The sequence below is a fragment of the Nematolebias whitei genome, chromosome 5 (genome assembly GCF_014905685.2).
Source record: "Nematolebias whitei isolate Nwh7 chromosome 5, NemWhi1, whole genome shotgun sequence".
Lineage (NCBI taxonomy): Eukaryota > Metazoa > Chordata > Actinopteri > Cyprinodontiformes > Rivulidae > Nematolebias > Nematolebias whitei.
This window is the reverse complement of record NC_056502.1, coordinates 4,642,672-4,670,365: the sequence shown is the minus strand read 5'-3', so window position 1 is coordinate 4,670,365 and position 27,694 is coordinate 4,642,672. Positions and strand designations below refer to the sequence as shown.

The following is a 27,694-nucleotide window of genomic DNA, read 5'->3' as shown; positions in this document are numbered from 1 at the left end:
GTTGTTGTTGTTGTTGTTGTTGTTGTTGTTGTTGTTGTTGTTGTTGTTGTTGTTGTTGTTGTTGTTGTTGTTGTTTTAGGTAACTATCTCTGAAGACTTTGAGCTGATTAAGCTCTTCATATATTGAGACATTCAGCTCATTTCTGACATGTTGCAATGACTTAAATATTTTTAAAAGTACAAAAATTATAAAAACCTTAACTATTTCAACAATATAGAGCTCTCACTTCCTTTAAAACATTAAAATATGTTTCAACTCCAGCTCTGTTTTTGTCTGTTATTTTTAGCCTCAAGCTACTTTTCTGCTACATTTAGCTTCTAGTTAGAATAATACAAACTTTGCTGTTTTAGCTACCCTTGTGCTACTTTTAGCTTCTGGCTAGCCTTTGATGTTTTTAGCTCTGCTTTTATGACTTAGCTATTCTGTAAAAGTATATTTATCATTTTGCTTTTAGCTTCTAACTAGTCTTTTTGTTAATTTTAGCATTAGCCTTTTTCAGCCTGTTGCTTTTTTTTATCCTCAAGATGTTTGTTGCATGTAGCTATTTTGCTACTTTTAGCTGTCTTTCATTACATGATAACCTTTGCTGTAACACACTTTAGCTTGGATGTATTTTAATAATAATTATGTAATAATAGTAATAATAATAATAGATAGCTTTTTGGTACTTGTGACTGCAGTTTTGCTGCTTTTAGCTTTAGCTCAGTCATTTTTACAAAAATAAAATATGAAGTTTAAAAAATAAGTTGAATAAAGTTTTAATGAGTTTATGCTGAAGGCTTGTTTTAATTTCTCCAAATGATCAAGTTCAAGTTCAGACTTTGCTGCGGCAACAGAAGCGCGCGAGCTTGTGCGCGTGAGCCGACCGTCAGTGCGCCCTGGCAGCGGTTTGGTCCGGGAGCCGCCCTGCAGCACACAGGAAGTGCGACGTTAGGGGAGGGGGGAGGAGCGGAGAGGGAGGCGCAGAGGAGCAGGGGAGGGAGGCGCAGAGGAGCGGAGAAGGAGGCGCAGAGGAGTGCGCCATCAGCTGCTGAAAGCTGCGGAGTGTGAGGCGGCAGATAGAGAGGAGACCGTCGGTGGAGGGTGAGGAGAGACCCGTGCTGGCCGTGAAGATGGGTGCGACTCCCCCCAGCTGAGCCCCAGCCGGCGCCATCGCACCAGCAACCTTCCCTTCATCAGCTGATCCTGGAGAGCTCGCGCCCCGCGGATGCCTCTCATCTGTCAGTGAGTTGGTTTCCAGTTTGTTTCTCTGCTCTGGTCCAACGTCCCCAGTTTTATTGATGTTCATGGCTGCCGTTAGTCACAGGAGGAAGAAGGTTCGCTGCTCCGTGAGTGCGCGCGCGCGTGTTCTCCGACGGGAGTGTCAGCGCGCAGAAACTTGAACAGCCTCATATTCTCATCTGACAACCAGAACATTTCTGCAGCGTTTTTTTTACTGAGGCGAGCACGAGCTTACAGCCCTGTGCGTGCGCGCGCGCGCGTGTGGTCAGAGCCTTTGAATAGGAGTCTTTGAGCCGTGGCAGTTGCTGCTGATGTCTCCTCTGAACAGAGCAGGTTGTGTAAGAGAAGTGTTGCTCAAACCAACCACGAGTTGATTTGAATAAAATAAAATTAAACTTTTTATTTAGTTTCAGCTCCAGACAGTCTCACCTGGAAAAACCAGACTGAAGGAATCTGTAGATTATTTTTTTTTTGTCCTTAAAACTCTTAACATTCTGAACATGAGATCCAAAACGTTTAATAGATGGATGAGGTCAAACCTCTGAAAACTCCCACAGCACCGAGCACGTGCCCAAGCAGGCGGTAACAAACAGCCTGACCAGGAGTAGAAGGAGCAGGAAGGTGATTGATGAATGCAGCGCAGGTGTGTTGATGGCAAATTGCAGACAGGTGTGAGCAGCAACGTGGAAAACAAAACCCTAAAACTTTCCAGGCTGAACAGGAGAACGTGGCCGAAGAAAACTGGACAACAACTTGCAGAAAAATCCAAACCAAAGAACGAAAACGACAAAATTCAGGAAGGGAACGTGTTTCCTCCTGCTGCACAGACGGCCAGTGTTCTTTCAAACGCTTCAGGTTATCTGTGATGTCAGCTCGTACATGTATGACACCGCCTCGCTGCTTCGAGCTCCGTCTACACGTCGCCAGTTTTTACAGCGAGCACCGAGGGCGAGGTGGCCACGCAGATCCAGCCCCGGGGACGTGTTAAACAAATCACCACGGCCTTCTGCCTGCAGGAGCGTTCTCGATCATCGCCCGCCGCTCTGACAGGAGATTACACTCAACCCTGTCCCTGTTAGCAAAACATCTCACGAAATGGATTAACCTTTTGGAGTCAACCTAACTCAAAATGGCTGCCACCGCTAATCAGCCTTGGCACACATGTCGGCATGTTTTACTGAAACGGAGCGGTCAGTGTGGTGGTAGCTGAGAGTTGCTCCTAACACGCACTCTGAGCGCTAACGGATCAGGCAAGGTTCGTTTAAAACATTTGGCTTTCAAGGCAGTGGGTGAAATGAATTATTAAATTTTAAACGTCTTTATGACAAAAGTCCTGATGATGATAAGGTGTTTCATCCGGCTGATCAATAAAGTTTTCAGCTCCATCCATCGCGGCCGGAGCCGCTAGCTCTCCAGCGTTTCTCCGCCTGCACCAGCTGAGTGAAGCGAGCGCGCACGGGAGGACTCACTGTTGTAGTTCTTAGAGATTTAACAAGATTAATATCTAAAAACAATAGTTTGCTCGACATTATAGCAAAGGTGTGTCTCAGGTGAACTTTTCCTTTAATAAATGCACGTTAATGGTCAAACGGCTTCATTTCGCCTGGGCTGCGTCATCCATCCGTCCGTCCGTCCATCCATCCATCCATCCATCCATCCATCCATCCATCCATCCATCCACTGCGGCCAGAGCTGCTAGCTCTCCAGCGTTCCTCTGCCGAGCTGAGTGAAGCGAGCGCGCACGGGAGAACTCGCTGATGCCGTTCTTCAAAATTTAAAGCGTCTGTAATAAAAATGTTAATGAATGTGGGGACAAAAACAAAAAGTCGCTTCAGCGTATAAGTCGCAGGACAAATCTATGCAAAAAAAAAACCAAAACAACTGCAACTTCTACACCGTAAAGTACGGTATTTGTTTCTTTACCGACTGTTTTCAGACTGATAGAGTCCAGAGCTGATGATTTTCTGTGCCACTGCACGTTCAGGCACCAGAACTGGTGGCGCTGGCTCAATATGAACATTTAAAATGTTAAAAGTTCTTTTCTTGCTTTGAGCGTGGAACAGGAAGCAGAGCTCCGTGAGGTTTAATCGTAAACACACCGAGCGTTTATTCATCCTGAAAGATCTGGACTAACCCGACCCCTTTTTTTTTTTATTTAAATTGTTTTGAGTTCCTGCAGGAACTTCATGTTTGTCTGATGATGAAACGTTTTCTTAACGCGAGTCGTTCTAACTGCTGCTCCTGTCTGCAGCCGGCACCATGCTCCACCGTAACCTGCGAACAGGTGGATATGACCTGCCGGGGGTGGAGTCCAGCGACATCCCCCTCATCGGCTACAGACCCTTATCACCTGACAGAGGAGCCCCCATCAGTCAGTCAGGAGGGAGGGGCGCCGGCGATGATGTGGACACGTCACAGGTGGGTGTTTTTCCTCCCAGTCAGCGTGTTGAGCAGCTGCGGGGATGGATCCTCTCCATGAGATCCCAGCTGAACGTCATATCAGTTTTCTGACGTTCTCACAATAAAACCGTTTGGCTGAGCTGGTTTCATTTGTCCTGACCCCCCCACGCCCCCACCCCCACCCCCCAAGCATTGTGAGCATGCAGTGTCACTTGAAACCATCCGAGCTGCGTTCAGGCTGCACTTTGTTGAACAGCTGGTAGACTAAAGGCTGCATGATTCAGATAAGAAAACATGCAGGGTGTGTGTGTGTGTGTGTGTGTGTGTGTGTGTGTGTGTGTGTGTCTGTTTATGAGACGTTTTCTGAACGCGAGTCGTTCTAACTGCTGGGTGTGGTGGTGGTGGGGGTGGGGGGGGTGGGTGGGGGGGGTCATGGTACTTTTTTTCAGAACGTCCAGTCCCTTTTTGAGTTATGATGAAGAATCTTGATAAACTGAACGGTTCACTCGGCTCGCTTTCATGTTTAATGCTAATTAACGAACTGAGCAACGATGAGCCCGACTCTGAGCATCAGCTCTGTCTGGCATCGGCTGTTACCCGAGGGGTTTTAGCTGTTGAGGTAAAAGCAGCTAAAGCAGCCGAGGGTTTGTGATGTGGGCCGAAGCTGATGGAAACCGCGGAGCTGCAAGTGTAGCTGGATTTCTCAGTCTTCCTCTTCGGTTAATGTTTAGCTTGTGAGGTTTGTTGAGGCCGAACAGATGGTCGCTCTGCGAGCTTTAGCTTCGAGCTATTTCCAGGCTTGTTCCCTTCAGGCTTTCGTTAAAGCAGAGCTGACAAAACTTTCTTTTCTAAGTCTCAATATTCTGATGAACGACTCGGTCTCGCAGCCCTCTCTGCTGTGCGGTAGCTTCGCTTCAAACTTTGAGAAATGATCCGGCCTCCTCTGAGCTCATGTCAGTAAATAATGCATGCGGCGGTTCGGCCGGTTGATGCGGTGAGCACCTGTTCTCTACAAACACTATCCGGTGTCAGAGACCGTCTCCAAGGACACGCCGTGAGAGGAACCCAACACGGGCCTCGAGCGGCTGCTTAACGAGACATCTGATCTGAGCCAGGACTGAAGATCTCGAGTCATCGAGGAAACTTCAGAATGAAAGATGTCTTCTGGTTCCGCTCCGCAGATAAGAGCTGCTGAGAATGGTCTTCACATTCCTGGGTCTTTTCTTGGAGTGTTTTCCACTTCCGCAAGAAAAAAAACAACATATTTTAAGTCTAGAACAGAAAAATGAAGGATTGTTGACTAACAGAGGATATTTTTAAGAGATTAGGCTGTTTTCTAACAGTCGGGCAGTATTTTTGTCATGATTTAGGATTTGTATTAAAGTAGATTAATGTCAAATATGTTGCCAAAGTTAGTTTATGGCTTTATTGTAAAGGCAGTGAACGATGTCGACAGTAAAGTATTGGGGTCTAGGACCATTCGACTAAATCACCCGGGGGGGCACAGTTACTGAATGACAAGAGCTCAGGGAGCGGACATCCAGCAGCTGTTGTCGTTAAAAAGTTTGTTTTATGGTTTTAAATCTAGTTTTATTTGAAAATGAACCCAGTGATAGGCCGAACTGCGCTCACCCGTGGGCCTGATTTGGCCCCCGGGCCGCCAGTTGAACAGCCCTGGTCTAGACTCTGCAATAATGGTTTGATCTGATTATTATAAAGGAAAAAGGAGATGATGTATCCCAGCAGTTTATTTTAGTGTGCACAGCTACTTGGTTTCTTCCACGTGCACGTTGGGTATATAGTTTTAGTTGATGTCAGCATGGCGTTGTCGTCCTGTGATCGACTGGCACCTCGCCTTTTTAAATATGTTTAAATATTCATTTTTTTCCAATCCACAGTTAATTATTTATTGGATGATTATGTGAACGGGTGCAGACTTCTTATTAGGTTTTATAATTACCAGTCTTTGTAGTGGAGAATATTTTCTACTATATAATAATTTCTGTGTAATAATAATGTAGGTCAGGTAGCCGGCATGCTGAATACACAAGTACTTTTGTTTTTTGTACATTTTTAAAGATTTGTTGTATTTTTTTCTACTTTAAATTGGGAAGTTAAGTTCACATGAAGTGAAATTCTTATTGAAAAGTCTTTAGTCGTGTTTCCTGTTGAGGTCGAGGGCAGGCGTCAAGGATTAGAGGCAGATGTTCTTAATAAATGTTTTTTCACGCCGTGCCTCCCATTAAATCTCAAACTGAGACAAAATGAAGCCGAAACACTAAAAGAACATTTTCTATAAGTTTGATTTTACACAGGTCCGAGGTCATTATGATGATTTCTTCTAATAGTGAGAATGTGGTTGTATAATGTGTTGATGTTAATTAAAATAAAGATACTGCAGTTCTCCTTTAAGGCCTTTGTTTGCTCGTTGCCCTTCGAGCCAACGTGCAGAACGTCACAGACTGATGAGACTTCTGTGTGTTTGTGGACCTGAAGGTTTCGACGTCGCCTTGAAAATTACAGTTTTCCTTGAATCCTCTGCAGATAACGCGCAGATTAAATGTGAGCGGAGAGGATAGGAAGGAAGGGGCTGCGCTCCAAACAACAATGGCTGCGGTCAGATGATGTATTTATGAGCCGCAGTTTGGACGACTGCACGTCGGGCTGTCGCTGGAATGGATTCGCTCAAAGTTTTTGTATTTATGGAAAAGCTGACAAAACTTTTTAAATGTTGGATAGGGTGAGGTTTAAAGTGGAGTTGTGTTTCCTGTGGGGTGTTTTCCTGATAACACCTGATGTTGGTGCAGTCTTCTGTGCATGATGGACGGAGAGGGGAAGAAAAATAGCTTCACAACGCAGCAGCATGTCCTGCTTCCCGTGTTTGTTTCCACTTATTATGCACTTCCTGTGTGTAATGGGGGGGTGTTAAGGAAAAGTAGAGCTCCGGGCTTGGACAAATCGGTTCTAACAATCAACACAAACATGTTTGAGCTTCTTTATTTATAAAAATGGGTCCACTCTGTGACTGGGAGCTCCACACGTCTACTGAACTGGAAGTCTTCTGCAACATTTAGGACTTAACTTTAACAAAAGACAGCAGGATTTCTGCGCCAGACTAGTGAACACATCAAATCATTTCCCCCCCTTTTCATAAATACACGATTAAATATATGAACTGCTTGAGCTGCTCTTTAAATTGTCATGACTGCATGTGCTTCTGCATATAAATGACATTTTAAACGGTGTTTTTGTATTTTCTGTGCTTTTTAAATCGGAGATAAAGTTGCTCTTTTAGTTTCTCAGAGCAGCGGCTCTTTCTTGAGTAAAGATTTTCAGCTTTTCCGAGCTCCGTTTTAGTTTCCAGACAAATTGTAAACGCCTCTTAACCCCGTGTTGCAGGATGCTTCAGGACTTTAAGTTTCAAGCTGCAGAGATGCGATGTAATGTTTGCTGTGAACGCTAAATAAATACAAGTTTGCATCTGGGAGGATGGAACAAAGTCAGTTTTTCTGCGTGGGCACAGTTTTATGTAAATGGAGTTTGGCTTGTTGGAGGAAGGAGCTCGTTCCAGCTGCTGGGAAGCCACACACACCAGGAGGTATTTTTAGAAATGGTTTCTTCTCTTTTTGTTTGCAGAATGCAGTTTTGTGTGCATTTTGTCCTATTTCTCATCCAAACCAGTGAGTGAGTCTGCAACAACCACACACTGCTCCAGTTTCTGTGTCCTCCGGTCAAATTTAAAATATGAGAATTGGCTTGTTGGGTAAAGTATATAAACATTGATCGTCACGTTCAGGTGAATTCAGGGAATATGTATATTAAAAATGACATAAAATCATAAATCCAAACTATATTTTTGTCATTGTTGGGACAGAAACATGAGAACATTAAAGCAGAACAAAATCGATCGTTTAGATGAGCAGAAATTCTGTCATTTATCTAGTTTTCAATGTTGATTTTAAATATTTCTCGTGAATATTTTTTAGTTTTTTCTTTTTTTTTTTCTCAACCGTCACAACGATGAGAGTTCAAATGCAGTTTGACAGATCAAAGGTCAAAAAGTACAATCTTTTTTTTTTAACTCTGCTTAAAAACATCACATGGTTACTTATGGCAGGATAAATATTCAAACTGTTCCTGTACACTATGATAAATTTGGGTTTGAAGATGTGAAACAATTTTTTTTAAGAGCACACATTTAATGTGTTTTATCTCATTGTTTTAAAGATACTTTTTACTCGTACATTCAGATATAATATATAAATCATAACAAAGTGTAAGGAAAAAGCCTCAATACATGAGACTATATATACTATATTTAGTATATACAATATATTGTACTATATATTTCACAGGAAGTCCTCAGTCAAAATCTTAACCTCCCATTTATTTAATAAATGCTGATAAATAGAACTGTACAAGTTTTGTTTTGAAAAATACACACGGGCAGAAAACAGTCCTTCGTGTGCTAAAAGAAATCAAATGTGTTGTGGATGTTTACTGGGTTTTATTTACTTTAGAAGATGGGACCCTGGTCTGGGAATGACATCGTTTTAACTCAATCTTGTTCCTGTTGCTGACCAGGCTGATGACCGTTAAACAAGCCAACAATAGATTTATCTATTTACACATTTAATCACTGCAGCGACGTCTTTCCTCATGGAAGATGTGCAGTGCTGGTTTAATGAGAAACAAATCAACAGAAGTGAAAAGACTTGGTTAATCCTTGCAGCTATCCTCTCATGCACGAGGCGTCCATGTTGGATTTTAAGGTCAGGAGTCTCCCACTTTGTGGAGCCCATTGATCCATCCGTTGTATCGACCCGCTTTTCTAATGAACGTTTTCAACAGATGGGAAACACGAATTCTTTCATTTTGCACTTAGATCATTTTAACAGCTCCCACTAAAGATGAGTTTTGACCCAACTCAGCTGGAAGTTTTATCACGCAGAATTTATTCTAAAACAAGTTTAAGATTAGTTCAGTTCAGGTCTCGTGCGTTTTTACTGACGTTTAAAGGTTCCCAGACCTTTGACCTCTGATCCATAAACTGTAGCATCAAAAGTCTGTGACCCCATCAGGGGTTTAAATATGCAAACATTGATCAAAAACCTTCTTAACCAAGGGCCTCATGACAACACAGTTTTAAAAACCTCAGAACCACCTTTAGTCATTTAAAACCATAGTTTTAGTTTATACCATACCATACCAATTTATTTATAGAGCACTGAAAACAGCAACAAGGCCAACCAAAGTGCTGTACAAAAGAAACAAACAAGCACAGCAGACAGGAAAACAGAAAATAAAAATAAAGATACAAATAGCAGTGGATAATAACTAAATGGCCAACATTGTGGACTACAGACAGAATCAAAACAAATCACACCGTGTCAAAGGCAAGGAAATAAAAGTGGAACAAGATGACTTCAGACTTCTTTTCATTGAAATTTAAGAAGTTTAAAGCCATCCAGTCCCGGATGTCAGCCAGGCAGTCAAGAAGAGGTTGAACAGAGCATGTACCTCAGGGGGAAGTAAATTTGACAGTCATCGGCGTAGAAATGAAAGGGTGTGTTGTGATTGCGGAAAATAGCACCTAGTGGCAGCAGGTATAAAGAAAAGAGAAGGGGACCGAGGATGGACCCCTGCGGTACCCCCCACTGAAGTGCTGCCAGTGCTGAACTGAAATCTTTGATACTGACACAAAAGGTTCTGTCGGAGAGGTAGGACCTAAACCAATTATGGTATTAATATATTGTAAAAATAACAGTTGATGATCTCAAGAATTTATTTAACCTCCACTTGGTGTTTCTTGACCAACAGTGGGGTTCTTATGCTAATTTTGGAAAGCAGAGGTCAAAGGTGCAGGCTGAATTATAGTCTGACAGTTTCTACTTAGATCTGTGCTGCTGAAGTGTTGCAGCTGCTGTGAGTTGGCATCTTTAGGGCTTCACCGTTAGCAAGCGTCCTACAGGCAGCAGAACATGTGAATCCTCAGTTGGCTAACCCAACGCTCAGTCTCAGTCATCCATGCAACATTTGGACCGACCCGCTTTTATTGTCCCTCATTAGCGAAGAGGGAACCCTCAGTCTGTCCGTTTGGTGATAACTTGAAAAACAAGTGAGGTATCAACTTCCATTTGGGTGTGTGGCTGCATATGTGTGCAAGAAATGTCACTATTGAAAATTGTGGTTGCCACTCAAAGTCTGAGATGGCTACCACCATATATGTATTTACAGAGATGGAAAGAGTACTGAAGTACAAGTACCGTTACACTGCTTAAATTGTACTCAGTTGCAAGTAAAAGTACTGGTGTTATAAAAATACTTAAGTAAAAGTACAAAGTACTCTTCTCAAAAACTACTCTTGATTATTAATTACTTTTTAACCACTTGATGTTTTATTGTGTTAATGGAAGACATTCGGTTTAATTTACTGTATATAACAGTTACATTCAAAGCTCAGACGCTCAGAAGCTCCGTCTTATTTTAGTACCAGTTAAACCGATGGCAGTGACAATATCTAAGATCTTTGCATGCTTATCCAAATTAATAACCCACATATACAAAAAATAAAAAGCAATATCATACAGGTAAAACCTCGTATACCATAATATGTTTTGTGAGATTAGATGCTGAAGTCTTGTAAGCTGCTGTCACCGTAGAGATCAAACAGAGTTTGCATCTGGACCTGTCTCCTTTTCTGTACATGAAACCTTCCTCCAGGTACGGGCACTCGTCCTCAGCCTTCATCTCGTCATTTTCTCTGTTGTTGTCCTCTGTCTCCATTTTGGCAATTTCTCCAAATCTTCGGTCCATAAAAGACTCGACTCTACAGAGTTGTCCTTTGCTTACGTCATAAATAATTGGCGCGTTCTCGATCTGAGAGCCTTATTGGCTACAAAGATGCAGATGAAGGGTTTGAATATTAATTCAAACTGTGGCCGTACTCTGTAGCGACTTCTGGTTTTAAAAGTAGTGAAATAGATTACATGTTCTAAATTGTACTTAAGTGTGAGTAAAATTACACACTTGAAAGAAATACTCATAAAGGTACAAGCACCAAAAAGTCTACTTAATTACAGTAATGTGAGTATTTGTAATTTGATACTTCCACCCCTGTGTATTTATGTAAACTGGCTGCTCCGGTCATTTGAGGAAGTGATGATTTCTAGGTTTTATATTTCTTAACCCTCCTATTGTGTTGCGGATCAAACTGACCCATTTTAAAGTTAAAAATAAAGTTACTTTTTTCTGTATGAAACTTCTGCTTGAAATTAAAAATATTAATTTTACATATTTGCAAACCCCTCCTTGTCTATATATTACAGCTAAACTGTTTGGGTCAGTTTGACCTGGCAGTCAAAGTGGGGGGTAAAAAGGGTCAACGGCGAGATATTTCACCTCAAACATACAGATTCACACCCTCTCCCTTTTCTGTTTCCCTCTCTATAATCGGGTGTTATGACTTTTGACAGGAACTTTTCTGCTCCCGTGGACAAACTCCACCCATGAGTGGACACTCACAAGGAGGGAGGGGAAACCTTTAATTCTCTGCAAGCGAGTCCTAAAACACATTGTAGATGCATGCGGTAAAGTCTTCAGAAAACGAGCAACAGAAATAAAAAGATGACAGCTCTGGAGGCTCTGGAACTTATTTTTGATCATGACAGTGAAATAGAAACTAAATAAATAGAAACTTCTAAAGAGAAAGCTCATGGCGGTTGAACGGTCTGAAAGAACCGAGCTGAACTCTGCTGAGCTGCTGGTCACAAAGAACAAGGCCCCTCAGTCTTCCGTGTTTGCCGTCACAGACAGCACAACCCTGGGGTCTTATAGCCCTGAACAAGGGGAAACATGTTGTGCTCATGAGCCCTTTGCACACAAATGTTGAAACCAGCACACGAGAGGACCAGAAGCCAAGTATGATCCTTGACTGCAATGCCACCAAAGAGAGGATGGACAACTTGTACAAGGCCACGGGGACTTACAGCACCGGGCGAATGACTGCGCGCTGACATCTTTACAACATGATGCATCAGCCTACAACACATTCAGTCATTTGGACCGAAATCTTTCCCGAGTGGAATATGTCAAAGTTGTACAGGAAGTGGATCTTCTTAGGGGAGCTGCGGAAGGTGCTTGTGGTGCCACATCGAAGACGGCACATGCCGAGGACCCCAGCAGCTACAGTAAGGGAGATCTAGGAGAGGACGACACCGTGTGTGTCAAGAGCATGTTGTGTGTGCCTTACGATGAGCAACAAAACACATCGTGATAATCCTCTTCTTTCTGGGTTGCTGCTACACGAGAGAGGAAGAGGTTGCCAGGTTTGCACGTCATCTGATGTCATGACGAGCATGACGTGTGTGACATGTGCCAACTTCATTTACACAAAGCACTCTGACATGTCCCTTGTGCTGTGTAGATGACGAAACACAAGCACCTTGTTCATTTCCACCTATTGTGCATTTCTGGTTTTAAACATCGCACAGTGTTTGCTATCACAACGTGATGACATCACTTGTGGACTGTGGAGACACACATGCCCTGTGCTAATCCCTTGTTTTGTTGTTATTTTGTTCATTTCTGGTTTGAAATCTGTGGCTGAATAAAGTTTATTATTTTCACCACAAATCCTTGCGACTCATTTGTCTTGAGTTTAAATCAACGAGTTGACCCCGAACAAAACTGTTGTCTCAAGTTCATTTTTAAACATCACTCCTCGGGGAAAAAAAAAAAAGCAAAATGTAAAAACAAAATCTAAAAAATAAATTTAATGTAGAACCAGTATTTTTATTTTTTCTCTGTAGCTTTTTTCCAGTGGACATAAAAAAAAAAAAAATCATGCAACTTTCTTTTGGATTTTTTTTTTTTTTTTTAATATTCAGACCCACAGCAAACCAAGAACACTGATGGAAGTTTTTGCCCAAGAGGCAGAGAGGGGAGCCAGGAGAGGGAGAGAAGAGCAGAGGGGATTGCTGTATAGGGACACCCGGCAGGTGATGGGATCTCTGAGTTCACCAAGCAGCCTCTTGAATTCTCGCCTCAGCTACCGAAGCAACGGACGAGGAGGAAGAGATCGCTTGTCTCTTGGCAAAAAAACAAACAAAAAAAACAGAAAAGGCCAGACCAGGGATGAAGAAGGGGAATTTAATACATTGGTGTCACACACAAAACAGTCCATCACTGGGCAGTTTATTGTGCGACACAGAGCACGCGGTCGTAAAAATTTATCTTTGCATGGACATGCCTTGCGGTTGTCCGCATCAAGTCTAATCCGGTACGTGCGGACCTCCACGGACTGAAGTACGCCTGAGTCTGTGGGAGCCTTAAACCTTCGCCAGAGGCCCCTGGGCGGTCAACAGCAGCTGAACCACTAGGGGTGCATTCACACCAGCCCTGTTCTCCCGAACTCTAGCCCGTTTGCCTAGGAAGTCCGGTTCGTTTGGGGAGGTGTGAACGCGCCATCGAACTCTGTCACGGAACAAAAAGGTGAACTCTGGCCCGGTCTAAAACCTAGGTCTCGGTCCGGTAGAAGAGAACTCCAGCGCAGTTCGAGTACAGTGTGAATGCAAGCAGATCGGGCACCGCTCCGCAAACAGGAAGTGGAGTACAGCGCAGGGCAAACAAACACGCATTTCTCTTACCTCATATGGAGCCGTCAGCTGCCTTGTGTGAAAAACAACATTCTCCGTGGTCTTCTGCCTCATCTTCCACTCGTGCTGAGCCCATTGTTGAAAAACGACAAAACGGAACTCTTAAAACTGCTAAAATTTGACGCCACTCCATTTTTGTTTTTATTTCCAGAAGAAGACGTGTCTTCCGAGGTTTTTGTCGTTTCTTTCAGTAGTTCTTGGTGCCGCGCCACCACAGGAGAGTGGGGGACAGGTTGATTCAACAGGTTGACTCGACTGCACAGTGCAGTGTGAATGCAAACGCACCAGCTCAAATGTAAACAAAATGTTATGAATATTGGTCCCGAACCGAACCGAGTCTACCAGACTATCAGGTCTGAAAACAACCTAGGGCTCCTCGAGCAGCCAGTGGAAGCACCTGGATTACCTGAAAAGCCAGCAGTAGCTGATCCACCTGTGCCTTTTGAGATGGTTGCTGAGAATATTGACACCCCTCCCACTTGAGCCACAGAAAGGGCAGCCGCCACCGCCGCCTCTCTCTTCTGAGATACAGAGAGCGTTGCTGAGGATGACGATGCCTCTTGCTCAATCAGTGTCCGAGAGGCTCGACGAAGACGGTGCCTCTCCTTCCTGGGTCTCCGTAGGGAACGATGATGATGCTCCACCCACCAGGGTTTTTGTAGTGGGTGGTTGATGAGGTTCCTCCGTCCCATGTTCTCGAGAAGGTCTGTGATGAAGACGCGTCTCTCGTGCCTGCCCCTGAGAGGTACAACGAGGACGTCCCTCAACCACTCACCTGGGCAGGGTCCTCTGCTGCAGACTCATTGCTTGCTGCACTCGCTCTCCTTTGCCCAACGTCAAGACAGCCGAGACGTGACTCTGGTACCTCACACTGGACAATCTCCAGGTCATCCCACTGAATTCGTGCTATGCTGTGGACAGTCTCAGGGCTGTACAGTTTGACTTTCACGTTGGGCTATTTTAACTTTCCCGGGTTTTTTTTTCCTAACGACTTTTTGTTCATTTATCCTCGTTCTTCTTTGTGCCCTCCATCATGTGTCTCCCCTCGCCTCAAGCGAGTTTTTGCTCGTTAGTTTGTTTTGCTGCCTCGTCAGCCTTTTTGTTTTGCCTTTTAATAATTTCATATGTATTTGAGCATTTTCTGTTTTTGTTTTGGTTTTGCATCTTGGGTTCTGATTTCCATTTCAAACATGATGGAAAAATGTAATCTTTATTTTAAAGCAGCTCCACTATACAGTAAGTCACATATGGAATCACTCCAAACTCATAAGTAAACGTGATATTTGACTTGATCTGACACTTGTATGTCATTCCTCTTTATTAAACCCTCTAACAGTTAGATAGGACTTTTCAACTGAACATGTTTTTTCTGGTATTTAAGGCTAAAAGTAGAACAAATCCTGCTAAAAACATTAATATCTCTCTTTGTTCTCTGAATAAATAAAGGTGTCTAACTGCATGCTAGTGCTAACAGGCTCTGTCACACACAGCCGAAGTGGCCGACTTCACCCTGTCACGTCATTAACCGGCTAAACAAACACATCACTTCCTGGTTCATCTGAACATTACCTCTCGTTTACAAGACCGTCCTCAGCTTAGAGCTCAGAGGATCGGGTTTTCAAATTAAACTAAAGCTCGAGGCCTGAAGGGAGCTGGTGTGTTCAAGTGTTGTGTTCCGTTAAAGTGGATCCACGGTGGAACTGGTTTAACTGCATGGGGAGGTCATGTGTACGGGAACGAGGGCAGGAGATGGAGGGGAGACTGAAGAGAGGGGGTATTGTTCTGGAAATAGCTTCAGGGCTTTGTCTGCTGAAGTGTGTGTGTGTGTGGGTGTGTGTGTTAATGAATGAGTTATGACTGTGTGAACATTCTGCCTTTTTACAAAGATTTTTACATGTGGGGAGGAAAACAAGAATTATCAACACCAACACACTGTTATCTCTGCTTGGAGTGTGTGTGTGTTATGGTGTGTGTGTGTGTGTGTGTGTGAAATGGGTGTGTCCACACGATTCAGCCATGCGGGGGCCGGACTTGGGTCCTCCTTCAGGTGTGTGGAACAAAGACTGAAGTCATAGAGGGGGATTCAGACATAAAGGCAGGATCTGGGTCAACTGGTGGAGGATTTGAAGGAGGTCTGGAACAGAGTGGACCCCAGATGAGAAGAGAAGGAGAAAAAGGGAGGAATGTTTGTGGTTTTGTCCTGAAGATTTCCAGGAAGCTCAGGGATCGCTGCCTGCCTGTACTTGCCTTGGAACAGGTAACTGGTGTGACTTTATTTTGTGTGGGCAGATTTCGTGGGAAAGAGAGATGTTGGCAGATTTGCGTAGTACCAGATAGAGATAGTCCAAGGTTTTAGTCTTTACTGGATCTCTTTTGAATGTAAGGAGGGTCTGCTTGGATCCCTGACCTTCGAACAGTCAGCTGAAGGTAACGTAAAGCTGAAAGTATATTTTATAAATTAGGACATTTTGCATTTTCTGTAAAAATGCAGCGCGAATGCTGAAGAAGCTGAAGCATATTGTTGAACCTAGAAACTAGAAGCACCTGCATTATGTTGGACTAGAAGCTAAAAGCAGCCAAAGGGGACCTAAAGGAATAACTAAAATCTAGTAGCAAAAGGCTAAAGCAAAAAGTAGCTACAATCTCAAAGTAGCAAAAAGAAAACAGAACCAGTAGTTGAACCAGATTTCGAAGAGAACAGACTTTAATTTGAGTCTATGAGGAAAATATTTGTAAAGAAAGTAAAATGTTCTGAACGAGCTGAACATTTTGATGCATGAATGGCAAAAATGGCACAAATGTTGCAGAAGTTGGATTGCAAAAAAAAAAAAAAGACATACCTAAAACATGACAACAATAGTGTGGTGCTGAATCAACATTGTTGCATCACAACCTGATCTGGCACAGACCACACAACTTCAGCTGCTTTCTGCATGCGTCTCGGCTCGTTCTGCTGTTTTCAACTCACATTTTTTAGGAGCTAAAATGCAACAATAAAAGAAAAAGTGACTGTAACGAGAAACGGTTCTTTAAAAACTGAGCCCAAACGGCTCAGACATGTTGTTTTTGTCCAGAGTGTGTCTCCAAGGTGTTGCCTTTATGTCATGGAGATAAAAACGGTTGACTCATGCCGACTCACAGTCAAATCTGCTCGGTGTGGTCTGGAGGTGTTTAACTTGTGTGTTTGCACGAAGGCAACGATGTAAATACAGAATGGTATTATTCCCTAGCTATATGTTTGGATCTAAAAGCAGACAATGGAGCAGCCCCGCCCTTTTTTAAAAACATGCACAGTGAAGGACTAGAACAGTCATTTTCAACTATCGTCACAGGTCTTTTATTCTGATAATCAGGATAATATGATTGAGAAAATGTCCCTAAAGCTTAAAAATAGCTACTATTCCTTTTGCACCTAACATTTAATTAGACTGTATCAAAATAAAAACCACTTCCTATGAAAACGCTGAATATTTTATGTCTAATAGCAGCACATAACTGCTGCTGTTGCTGATCCAAAGGCTCAAGTACTGGTCCTCATCTGCATTTAGAATGATTCGTTCAATTGGATTGTAGAGATATATTAGAGTGCTGTACGAATGGGTAAATAAGGACACAGATTGTAGTGTAAAGCGCTTTGAGTATCTCAATAAGATAGAAAGGCGCTATATAAGTACAGTCCATTTACCATTTAGGCTTTTTAGTGTTTTAAAAACTCTGCTGCTTCTTACTGGGATGAAAAGACAAACCACTCAACTGTCCAGTTTTTAATTGTTGCCTTTAAGAACCAGTGCTGATTAGCTGAAATCACCTGACAGGTTCTGGGCCTCCAAATCCTGAAGATGAGGGTCAAACGTCAAAAACTGTTTGAAGCAGTCCAACATTTTTCAGTCAGGTCATCTGGACAGTTTCGGGGTTTTTTTTGTGTGTGTGCTGAAACGTTTCGCCTTCAATCCAGAAGGCTTCATCAGTCAAGGAAACGCACAACACTGTCAACAAGGAAGAGGGCCGGCAATGGAGGATGGGGTGTGACAAAGAGACCATCTTAGCACCAACATAACTGGTTTGTTCCACTTTGGAGTAAGCTGTTTGGGGAAGAATCAGTTTTGTTGTGCGTTTCCTTGACTGATGAAGCCTTCCGGATCGAAGGCGAAACGTTTCAGCACAAAAAAAAGAAACTGTCCAGATGAACTGACTGAAAAATGTTGGATTTTATACCTGGATTATTGAGCATGGACTTTGTTGGTTTGAAGCAGTGTTTCAGCTGGTCTGCTGAATGTTGCAGCTTATGCCAGAATGGCTGCTTGTTCCTCTGTACAGCAGAGTTTCAGCGTGATGCACCTTGTCTGTCAGATGGATGTGCTCCATGGTGGAGGATCGTCTGCCTCTTATCTCGGTCTGCTTCGACGGTATTCAGCAGATGTCTGTGGAGAGCTGCTGCTCTTCATCTGCAGCCTGTTCCACAGCCGTGTGCATCGCTTCGATAAGACCGAGGGTTCAAACTTACACTGCGTCTCCCGGGACTGTAGCTGATTAGAGGGGTTCACAAGAGGCTGAAAGATGCACGAGCATGACTCATTGTTTTTTTTTTTTTCTGGAGTGTTTTTTTATTTTTTTATTTGCAGTAATAAAAATGACTAAATTAGAAAGTTTCTGAATAAATGTTGGCGGGAGCCAAACTTTCTTCTCTAAAGCCAAATAGTAATTTGAGTCGTCCTTTTGTGATTAACCATACCACTAAAGCATCCATCCACCCACCTACCTCTATCCGTAGTTGGGTCATGGAAACAACAAGTCCATAAGAGAAATCCAGACCTTCCTCTCCCCAGCGACACTTTCCAGCTCGTTCTGGGGGACCCCGAGGCGTTCCCAAGACAGAGAAGATGCACAATCCATCCAGAAACTTCTGGGTCTTCCCCAAGGCCTCCTACCAGTGGGACATGCCTGAAAAACCACTAAAGGTATATCTAGGAGGCATCCTAATCCAATGCCTGAACCACATCAACTGATTTCTTTTGTTGTGGAGGAGCAGCGTCTCTACTCCGAGCTCCCCCCCGGATGACGGCGCTCCTTACCTTCTGTCTAAGGCTGAACCCGGACACGCTACAAAGGAAGCCCATTTCATTCGTTTGTATCTGGGATCACATTCTGTCGGTCATGATCCAAACCTCATGACCAAATATGAGGGTCAGGACGTAGACTGACCAGTAAATCAAGAACTTTGCTTTTCGACTCAGCTCTTTCTTCACCATGACTGACTGAAGCAACACCCTCATTACTGAGGACGAGATCCTAAGTTGTTGATCCATCTCCCACTCAACCATTCTGCCATCACTCAGGAACAAGTCGCCCAGATACTTGAACCACTCCACCTGAGGCAAAGTCTCCCCCCTGACCCCGGGGGAGAATAAAACCTACATTCTGATTAACAAATTGTGTAAAATGTGTAAAATTTTCAAGGATGGATAAAGTTTGTTGGCAAAAAAATATGTCTGGAGGGTTTAGACAACTTGGACATTACCGGTACTGTCACAGCATCACAATAAGTTGACCAACCTGCAGTCAACCTTAAAAATATCGTAGTGTGATCATGATGGTTAAAAAATGTTAAAGATCACAGAAAGCCAGTGAGCCGTGTGAAGTCCAACTTCCTGTGACCCGTTCAAACTTTAAACGTTTGTGAGCTGTAGAGCTCCTAACAGGTCGTTCACTTTTATCAAGTCGCCGCTCATTTTTCCTGATGAAGCTGCTTGTTTTGTTGTTGTTGTGTTTGTTTGTTTGTTTGTTTTTCAATAGGTATTTGTTAAGGTATGAAAGGAGTAGAGACTCGAAATGTGATGGAACTGGAAAAATAACATAATGCTGGTGCTTTAATGCTTTTACACCTGCACCCCTTTTAGTGTTTAATTATCTTTTTTTTTTTTTTGCATTGCAGGATATTAAAAATGAACACATTTCAAACATATTTTGAATACTTGTTAAAAAAAATTGTTCATTCATAATATTAATGCACAGTCCAGTTTTATCCGAGAAAATTCAAGATAAAAAAAACCCAAAATATTTAGATTATTTTTCTTGTCATGCTGTGAATTAGATAATTTCTTTAATTATAAAGACTTATCATACCCCAGATTTCATGTTTTCTGACGAGATGACTTGTTCGTTGCAGATCATTTTATTTTTGCGTTTTGTTTTGTCTCCTCAGGCTGAGCCCTCACCGATGAAGACTACCTGGTACTGTCCCCTGGACTTGGTAAGGACTCGCTCTGTGTGAGCTCGTAGAGCGCAGCAAACTGTGTCAGGATTCCTCAGGCTAAAACAGGATCGTTTGAACTTGCTGCAACACAGAGGAAATTAGTTCAAACGCACTCAGTTGATTTGAACACGTGGGGATTTTTTTTCAGGCTCCGTGACGTTCCGTCATCGGCAAAGAAAACGAAAACGCATTCGAGCAGTTCTTCGCCTGATTCTTCATTCGCGTCAAGCTAGAAAAATTAACGTCTGAGAAAATGCAGAGTGAATGCTGAATGACAGCTAAAATGTGTTGAAGAAGCTGAAAGAGTTTACAAAATTAAAATGAGCAGAAATTAGATGAAAATACCCCCAAAAAGTAGCTAAAATTAAAAACTGGCAACCTAAAAGCTAAAACCAGCAAAACGGTAACTAAATCCTAAAAAGCGAGTTTTTTATTTTTTGTAATACCTGTTTGCAATAAAATTATTTATTCATTCAAGACTTAGCACAACAAGACTAAGATAATCACAACAGCAGCTAAAGCTAAATACCAACTAAAAGCTCAAATTAACTAAACCCTAGCTAAATAATAAAACCTGCTAAACTGTAGCTAAACTCAAAAATTGGCACAAGAGTAGTTCAAAGTTTTGATACAGATTCTGTTCATAACTTTCATGGGATGAATTTCTTGGTGCAGCCGGGGGGGTCTGGTTCGATGGCCTCAGGATTCTGTCTCTATTTGTGGATGATGTGGTCTTGTTGGCGTCATCAAGCCATGATCGTCAGCTCTCATGGAGATGTTCACAGCTGGGATGAGGACCAACACCCCCATGGGCCTCAGTCAGAAAAGGGTTGATTGGCCTCAAGTGGAGAAGTTCAAGTATCTCAAGGTTTTAATCACGAACGAGGGAAGAATGGAGCTGGAGATTGACAGATGGATCTCCGTTGTATTGTGCACTCTGTGCCGGTCCGTTGTGATGAAGAGGGAGCTGAGCTGCTTTCTGTTTACTGGTTGATCTACGTTCCTACCCTTCCTCTTTGTCTTTTTGTTTACAGAGTTAATCCCACCTATTCATAATTCATTCATTCTTTATTTCTACATGTTAGTCTCATTGAGTCACGAGGACTCATTTACAAGACAGACCTGTTTTTAACAAAGGACACTGATGAGGTACAGACAATAATAGACAATCGTATAAAAAGCATATAAAATGAAAAAGCAAATAGAAGAAATGATATAAAAATGAAACAACAAAACGGCTACATTATAAAGTGATGTAAAATACTAAAAAACAGGAACATGTCTGCGTTGGTTTTTCAAGTTCATGTCAAGTTTATTGTCCTTCTCATCACGTGTGGTGTGTGAAGTCTAATGAAATTATGTGCTCTGGGTCCCAGTTACACCCAAAAATATAAAGTATAAAAAGAAACAGTATATAAGGATCTAAGATATACACTAAATGAACGCCATATAGTACGCTGAAAGTTCTAGTGTATATGCTAAACACTAATAATGTAAAACAATATGGCGTAACAACAGTAGCCCGAACATTTTGCCATGACTAACAGTTGTTTAATGCCACTTGGAGAGGTCAAGGTTGAGAGCTTCAGATCTTTTTGCAAGGTGTTCCAGGAGAAGGGCCTTTTGCCTAGTTCAGTCCGCACTGAGGGGACACTGCAGGTAATAATGTCCTGAGAGCGCACGCTGTAGCTGCACTCACGCAGAGACATGTAGGAGGAGATGTATGAAGGCAGCAGACCAAGAAGTGATTTAAAGATGAAAATGTACAAGTGAGAGAGTCTGCATGAAGTTAATGATGTCCAGTTAACCAGTGAATACTGGGTGCAGTGGTGGGTACAGTAGTTACAGCCAGTTATGAATCTTAGTGCACCATGATAGACAGCATCCAACATCTACAGCATCCAACATCTGCAGGGTTGGCTCTTGTAAATGAGTCCTCGAGGCTCCATGGGATTTACCTGTCTAAATAAAGGTTGATTGATTGATCTGCAGGGTGCTTGTAGGAGCGTTCATGTAAATAATGTCACCGTAGTCAATGGAGGGAAGGAAGGTCACAGATACAAGGTGTTTCCTAGCATTCAGAGTTAGACAGGATCTGTTTCTGAAAAAAAAAAAAACGTTTTACTAGCCAAGTTTTTGACATGAGGTTTAAAAGAGAGATGCACTTCAACCAAGATACCCAAGTATTTAGAAGAATCGACAAACTCAATAGGAACACCATAGTGTCCCGAGTGACGTGGCTGAAGCTGAAGTGATTCCTCTGTGGTGTGGTCATTCCTGCCCTCCTAAAATCTGCTCCATCTTGTACTTTCTGATTGTTCTCTTCACTTTCTGAGGATCATAGTTCCAAACCGGTGACTCAAAGGGCTTTGGTCATCCTATAAAAGTGAACAAATTTAACTGTGTTTGGGTAGAAAAGGTATATTTGTAGCCTAATCTTGAGACGAGGACAGTTTTGTTTGCCAAATCTGAAGAAAGGGCCTTATAACCCTGGATTTCTGTTCAGTACTATTGCTAGACTAATTAAAAGCCCCATTTCTGTTGATTCATGTATCCCTAAAACTATAAACAGTGATGACTTCATGATATTCTTTATAAATGTATTTAAATTAGGGAGAAAGTTCAAACCATCCTTCCTACTATTGCCACTGGTTCTGTGTCAGATGAGACAACTTTAAAAATGTCACTAGAACCTGATTTCTATTTGGACTGTTTTGTCCTGTTGAAGTCTCTGAATTGTAAAAAATATTGGTTTCATTCAAACCATGCACATGTCTGCTAGATCCCATCCCAACCAGACTGTTCAAAGACTCATTTCCCTTAATCAATATCCACATTTTGGATCTGCTTAATTTGTCTTTAGTGAATGGTTACGTACCACAGAGCTTTAAGGTTGCTGTAATTAAACTTTTACTTAAGAATTCTGGCCAACTATAGACCACTGCAGATAATTTGCCATGGCAGGGCACTCATCTTGTCTGTGATTTTCTATGGTCACAAATTCTTGGTAGAGACTGAAGGAACGAGATCTCGGATACAATTAAAATGAGTTTTCTCTGCAGGGTAGCTGGACTCTCCCTTAGAGAGGGTGAAAAGTTCAGTTCTCCGGGAGAGACTTGGAGTAGAACCACTGCTCCTCCACATCTAGAGGAGCCAGCTGAGACCCAAAGGAAGACCCAGGACACACTGGAGAGGCTGTCTCTCAGCTGGCCTGGGAAAACCTTGGAAGAGGTGGTCTGGTAGTCTGGACCTCCCTGCTCAGGCTGCTGTCCCTGAGACCTGAGACCAAAACAAGATGGATGGATGGATGGATGGATGGATGGATGGATGGATGGATGGATAATTCAATGCTAAAATGAGTAAAACTGTAGCTAAAATTAGCACAAAACAAAAATCTTAAAGCTGAAATTAGCTCAAATTAGAACTCCCCATTCATTTCAATGGAACTGAAAAGGTTATATAAAGTTAAATAGTTTAAAAAGAATAAAAGTTACTAAATCTAAAAGCCATGAAGTCTAACCAAAAGGCACCTGTCTCCTGAATAAACTTAACGTTTTTTATGAATGACTCGAGATGCTGAAAGTGTGCTGTAGTTTGCTGGAGACACTGTAAACAGGAAAAGAACAGTTTGATGCTGTGTCAGCATTTGTATATAAAAGGCAGAGGTAACACAGTCCTGCTGACAGTTTCTGTGTGTTTTAGTCCACTGTGGTGGAGGAGGAGGAGGATGGAGTGATCTTCACCGTCGTGGTCAAACAGCATCATGTGGCTCCCAACAGTTCCCTGGTGAGTTCGTTTTGTCCGACGTCTCGCTCTGTTTTAGGAGACCGCAGAAGGCTGAATTAATTTGTTTTGTCCTGTTTTCCAGTCGACCATGTCTCGCTCCCAGTGCGTAAAGGCGGGGACAGAAGAGAAGCTGGTGCTCCACCTCCTCCACTCGTTTTCCATGGGAGACTCCTCCTTCGTCTCCATCTTCCTCTCTACCTATCGATCCTTCACCTCCACCGAGAGAGTGCTGGACATCCTGATTGACAGGTAGGACCGCCGGTCTGTGTGAGCGTGAACCGCGGTTAGTGAAGCACTTCCTGTTGCGGTGAGGCTCAGCAGCCGCAGCGGTCGGCTGTTTCCTGTGCTCTCAGTTCTGTGCAGCGTAAGGTGGTCCAGAACATAAATCATTGTCTACGTTTATATAAATTAGCGGAAAGATGAATGCCTATACCTTACATATGAATTCTAGACATGTATGACAACATATGAATTCTAGATTTGTGCCGCTCGGGGTGGCTGCATGTTGGAGTAGCTCCGTTATTTTCCTTATTGCTTTTGAAAACTTTAATTCTTATTTTTTCTGGATGTAAATTGCTTTTTTTCGGATGATTACTTCCTCTGGTATCTGATGATGTGCAGCTGGAAGGATTTTTACTGAAACCTTTTTACTTTTGGGCATTTATGATGCGTAACCATGGCAACAAGGTGTTTTTTTTTTTTTTTTACAACCAGGAGCAGCTGATTAACATCTCAAAAGCTCAAATATCTCAAATACAGCCCCAAATCCCAAATGAGTTGAAAAGGAGGCACCGTGGATGAATTCCCGTCAACCTAGTGGCGGTGCTCGAGTACCTGATTGCCGTGATCCTGGAGCTGGTGGGAAACTCTGCTCGTGACAACAGGAGGACCGGGATCATTCCCCGGCACCTTCAGCTGTCTGTCTGAGAAGCTCGGCAGACTGCTGGGAGAAGTGACCATCGCTCAGGGAGGAATGGGCAGTCCTGCTGCCCAGGAGGACCGAGAGGCCCGCCGGATCTGACAGCAAGCTGGATCCAGGTGGATGGATCTGTATCTGTGGCCAGATTCTTCAGCTTCACTGCAGGAGATCCTTCCTGCCCTCAGCTATCAGCGTCTAACAACTCTTGAATGAAACCAGGATGATGAGCTACAACAACACTTAATTTCCCTCTGGGATTAATAAAGTATTTTTGAACTGAACTGAATACCTCCCACTTCCCGGCAGAGTTTAAGACGGAGATCATCTTTTGTTGAGAAATGACTAAAGTTGGAGCCGTTTTGGTCAATCCATGTAAGCAACATTGTGTTGATCAGTCACAGCTACTACCACACCAGATCTCAGGTTGTATCGGTAAAGCTGAAGTCCAGGGTGAGGGCACAGACTGGACCTGAGACTTTAGGATGCTTGTTTAGAGATTTAGAGATAAACTTTGAGACGATTAGTTCATGAACGGCCTGAAAGTGTTGACTTCTTGTACTTGAGCAACACAAGCCTCTGTAAATGTCACGGGAATCTGTCAGGTCGGTGAGATGTTTCCTGCTGGAAGGTGCTGAACTTTCTGACAGACGCTGCTAAACTGCAGGTACCAACTGCTGCGCGTGTTGACAGAACGGCTGAACGAGGCTCTCTGCAGCTCGTTTGAATTTTCACATGCGAACAGGTGTCGGGTTTCTCTTTCGTTTTCCAGTGACGGCGTTTAAATTCAACGTGAAGCGGCTCGTCGCTCATTAGTGCAGTCGGGAAAACAGAACCTCGTCAGAAACTTCGTCTTTTAAGTCGTGAAAGATTTTATGTGACGAGCTCGTTTGAGAAAAATCCTAAAATGTCTGCGCATCTTTACATATAACTTCACTTTAGAAAAAAATGCGCCACAGTTATAAAAATTGCACGCATTTATTTTTCTCTGCTGTTGAGCACTTTGTCTGGTTCACAGATTAGAGAACCCGCCTGGGGACAGTGAAAAAAGCCAGACGAGACAATCCTTCAACAAGTGAGTTTCTGAAAATCTACATCTTTATCTGCGTTTCTGTCAAAGATCCTGCTCTCGTTTGAACACGAGTGACAAGTGGGGCTCCATAACGACTCCTGCTCCAAGCTGTTGTCTTGTTATAGGTATAAGAAATGATCTTTTTATTTTAAACGTTAACGTAAAGCACCAGTCATTTACTGTTTGACAGTAAACATGATGACGGTGGAGTTTAACGGAGCTCAGGTGATAAGTTGGGGACCAGTCGCAGCTATCACTCCATCAGGACTGCTCAACTGGTGGCCCGGGGGCCAAATCAGGCCCACGGCTGAGCTCAGTTCGGTTTAGCTGCACAGCCCTGCACCCTGTTTCAGCGAAATATCTTCAAACTTTGTGTTTTGTCTGTGAGCTCCCCTCCTTGAACGTCTCCTCGGTGTCCCTGCAGAGCGGTGTGCACCGTGTTCAGCACCTGGCTGACCGAGTATCCCGAGGACTTTAAGGGTCTCCGGGATCCGAGCCGCCTGCTGCGTTTGGCCCCCCTCCTCCCCCACGACTCCACGTCTGCAGCGGACCTCCGCGCTCGCCTCCTCAGGGCGGCGGAGGAGCTCAGTGAGAAAGCTCTGCTCCCTGACGCCCACAGAGGTTTGGACGTGAACTTTTTCCTCTCTTCAAAACAAACAAACAAACAAACAAAAAGAACAGAAACAAGTTTTTAAAAAAACTAAATTGGTCTTAATGTTTTATAATTCTGCTCCTAAAGTAAAAAATTCTTGATACAGTTTACTGAAATGTTCTGGTCCTTACATTTGGACTTCATCTAAACATTTTTGTAATGAATTTGTGAAGAATTTGATTCCTGTGTTTGATGTATCCTGATGTAAGGCTATAAAAAAATAACCTCCTTGTTTGTTGTGAGGTGAGAAGGCAGGGTTTATTATTAAATCTGCTCTAAACTTTTAGCTTCAGTTTTAGGCATTGAACGTTTATCTCTATCTTTATTGATGGTTTGAACAAAATGGACCATAAAAAATATTCAGTGGATTCTCAGAGTTCTTGTCTCGCTGCTGTCGATTCAAACATTAATTTGACATAAATGTACTTGTAATTAGATTTTAATGCTCAGGACAACAGTTCTCTGACTGCATCTCAATTAGTTTATTCATTAATTTCTGTTTAATCCACCACTGCAACAAAAATATGTTTATTATCACGGTGAATGGACATCTGCTGTCCCATGGAATTAAATGAACTAAATGATTTTTAGTGTTACAATACATTTTTAAAAATGAAATAAATAAATAAGGTTGTTTCTTTGGTCTTGCTGTCTCTCTGCAGAGCAGACCAGTTTCCCCAGCTCCTCTCCTGACCCCTCCAGGTTTGAACCCACCAACATCCTGGGATTTTCTGCCGCTCTCATCGCAGAGCAGCTCACTAAGATAGAAACGGTGAGTTGACTTTAAAAGAACAGGATTTATTCATTTTAACACGAGTCCAACTTTAGTCCCTGTTTTTAAGTTTATCCTGGATTATGTTCAGTCTTTTCTCCATTTATTGTATGTAGGCATGTATATATGTATGTGTGTATGTGTGTATGTGTGTATGTATATGTATGTATATGTATGTATATGCATGTATGTAGATCCATTTTTCTTCCATACGTTTGTTGGCGATTCTCATCCCTCAGTTTTCAAGTTATTTCAACAAATCATAAATCAAAACCTTCAGCTTTTTCAGGACAATCCTGCTCTGATTTTTGGTATTGGTTCAACTTTAGCTTTTTTGAAATATTTAGCCTTTTCTGCCACTTTTTTCCTCATAGAAAATGAATTGATCTCATTTTACATCCTTCAAATCTTTAGATCTGTTTACAACCTTTTACTGCTCCTTTCACATTTTCTTCTGCTTTAACTTCTTTCAGCTTCCTTGAGCAAATTTAAACTATTTTTTTCAGCTAATTTCAGCTGTTTTTCAGCTGTTTTGTGCTCCTTTCAGCTTCTTTCTGTTAACTACAACATCTTTGTGCTTCTAACTTCTTTCTACTAATTTCAGCTTGTTCTGCTCCTTTCAGCTTATTTCTGAAAGTTTCAGCTTTTTGTACTATTTCGGTTAATATACAGCTGTTTCATGCTAATTTTAGCCTTTTCAGCTAAATCCACATTTTTTGCACTCATTTCAACTTTTTTCAGCCTAATTCAACAAAAATGTGCTCTCAACTTCCTTCTGGCAATTTAAGCGTCTTTCTGATGTTTGGCTTTTTTTGAGCTGTTTTTTTTTTGTTTGTTTGTTTGTTTTTTGTTTGTTTGTTTTGGGGGGGGGGGGTGTTGCGCTAATTTAATATTTTTTCAAATAATTTCCACTTTTTATGCTCATTTCTGCTTCTTTCAGCCTAACTGGGCAAATATGTACTATC

The 27,694-nt window shown here is 42.5% G+C and overlaps 1 protein-coding gene across 2 annotated transcripts in view; it reads left to right on the top strand.

The window, feature by feature from the left end:
• Positions 1 to 974: 974 nt before the first annotated feature.
• Positions 975 to 27,694, top strand: part of rgl2 (ral guanine nucleotide dissociation stimulator-like 2) — a 35,648-nt gene continuing 8,928 nt past the window's right edge. The window contains exons 1-8 of one of the 2 annotated variants that reach the window (XM_037676080.1): positions 975 to 1,225; positions 3,474 to 3,640; positions 19,481 to 19,528; positions 23,234 to 23,317; positions 23,400 to 23,566; positions 25,252 to 25,308; positions 25,730 to 25,926; positions 26,620 to 26,729. In XM_037676080.1, coding sequence (XP_037532008.1) covers positions 3,482 to 3,640; positions 19,481 to 19,528; positions 23,234 to 23,317; positions 23,400 to 23,566; positions 25,252 to 25,308; positions 25,730 to 25,926; positions 26,620 to 26,729 — 822 coding nt within the window. In that variant the 5' untranslated portion in view covers positions 975 to 1,225; positions 3,474 to 3,481. Of the gene's footprint in view, positions 1,226 to 2,022; positions 2,078 to 3,473; positions 3,641 to 19,480; positions 19,529 to 23,233; positions 23,318 to 23,399; positions 23,567 to 25,251; positions 25,309 to 25,729; positions 25,927 to 26,619; positions 26,730 to 27,694 lie in introns of those variants that run through there. The other variant, XM_037676081.1, reaches the window with a different exon arrangement.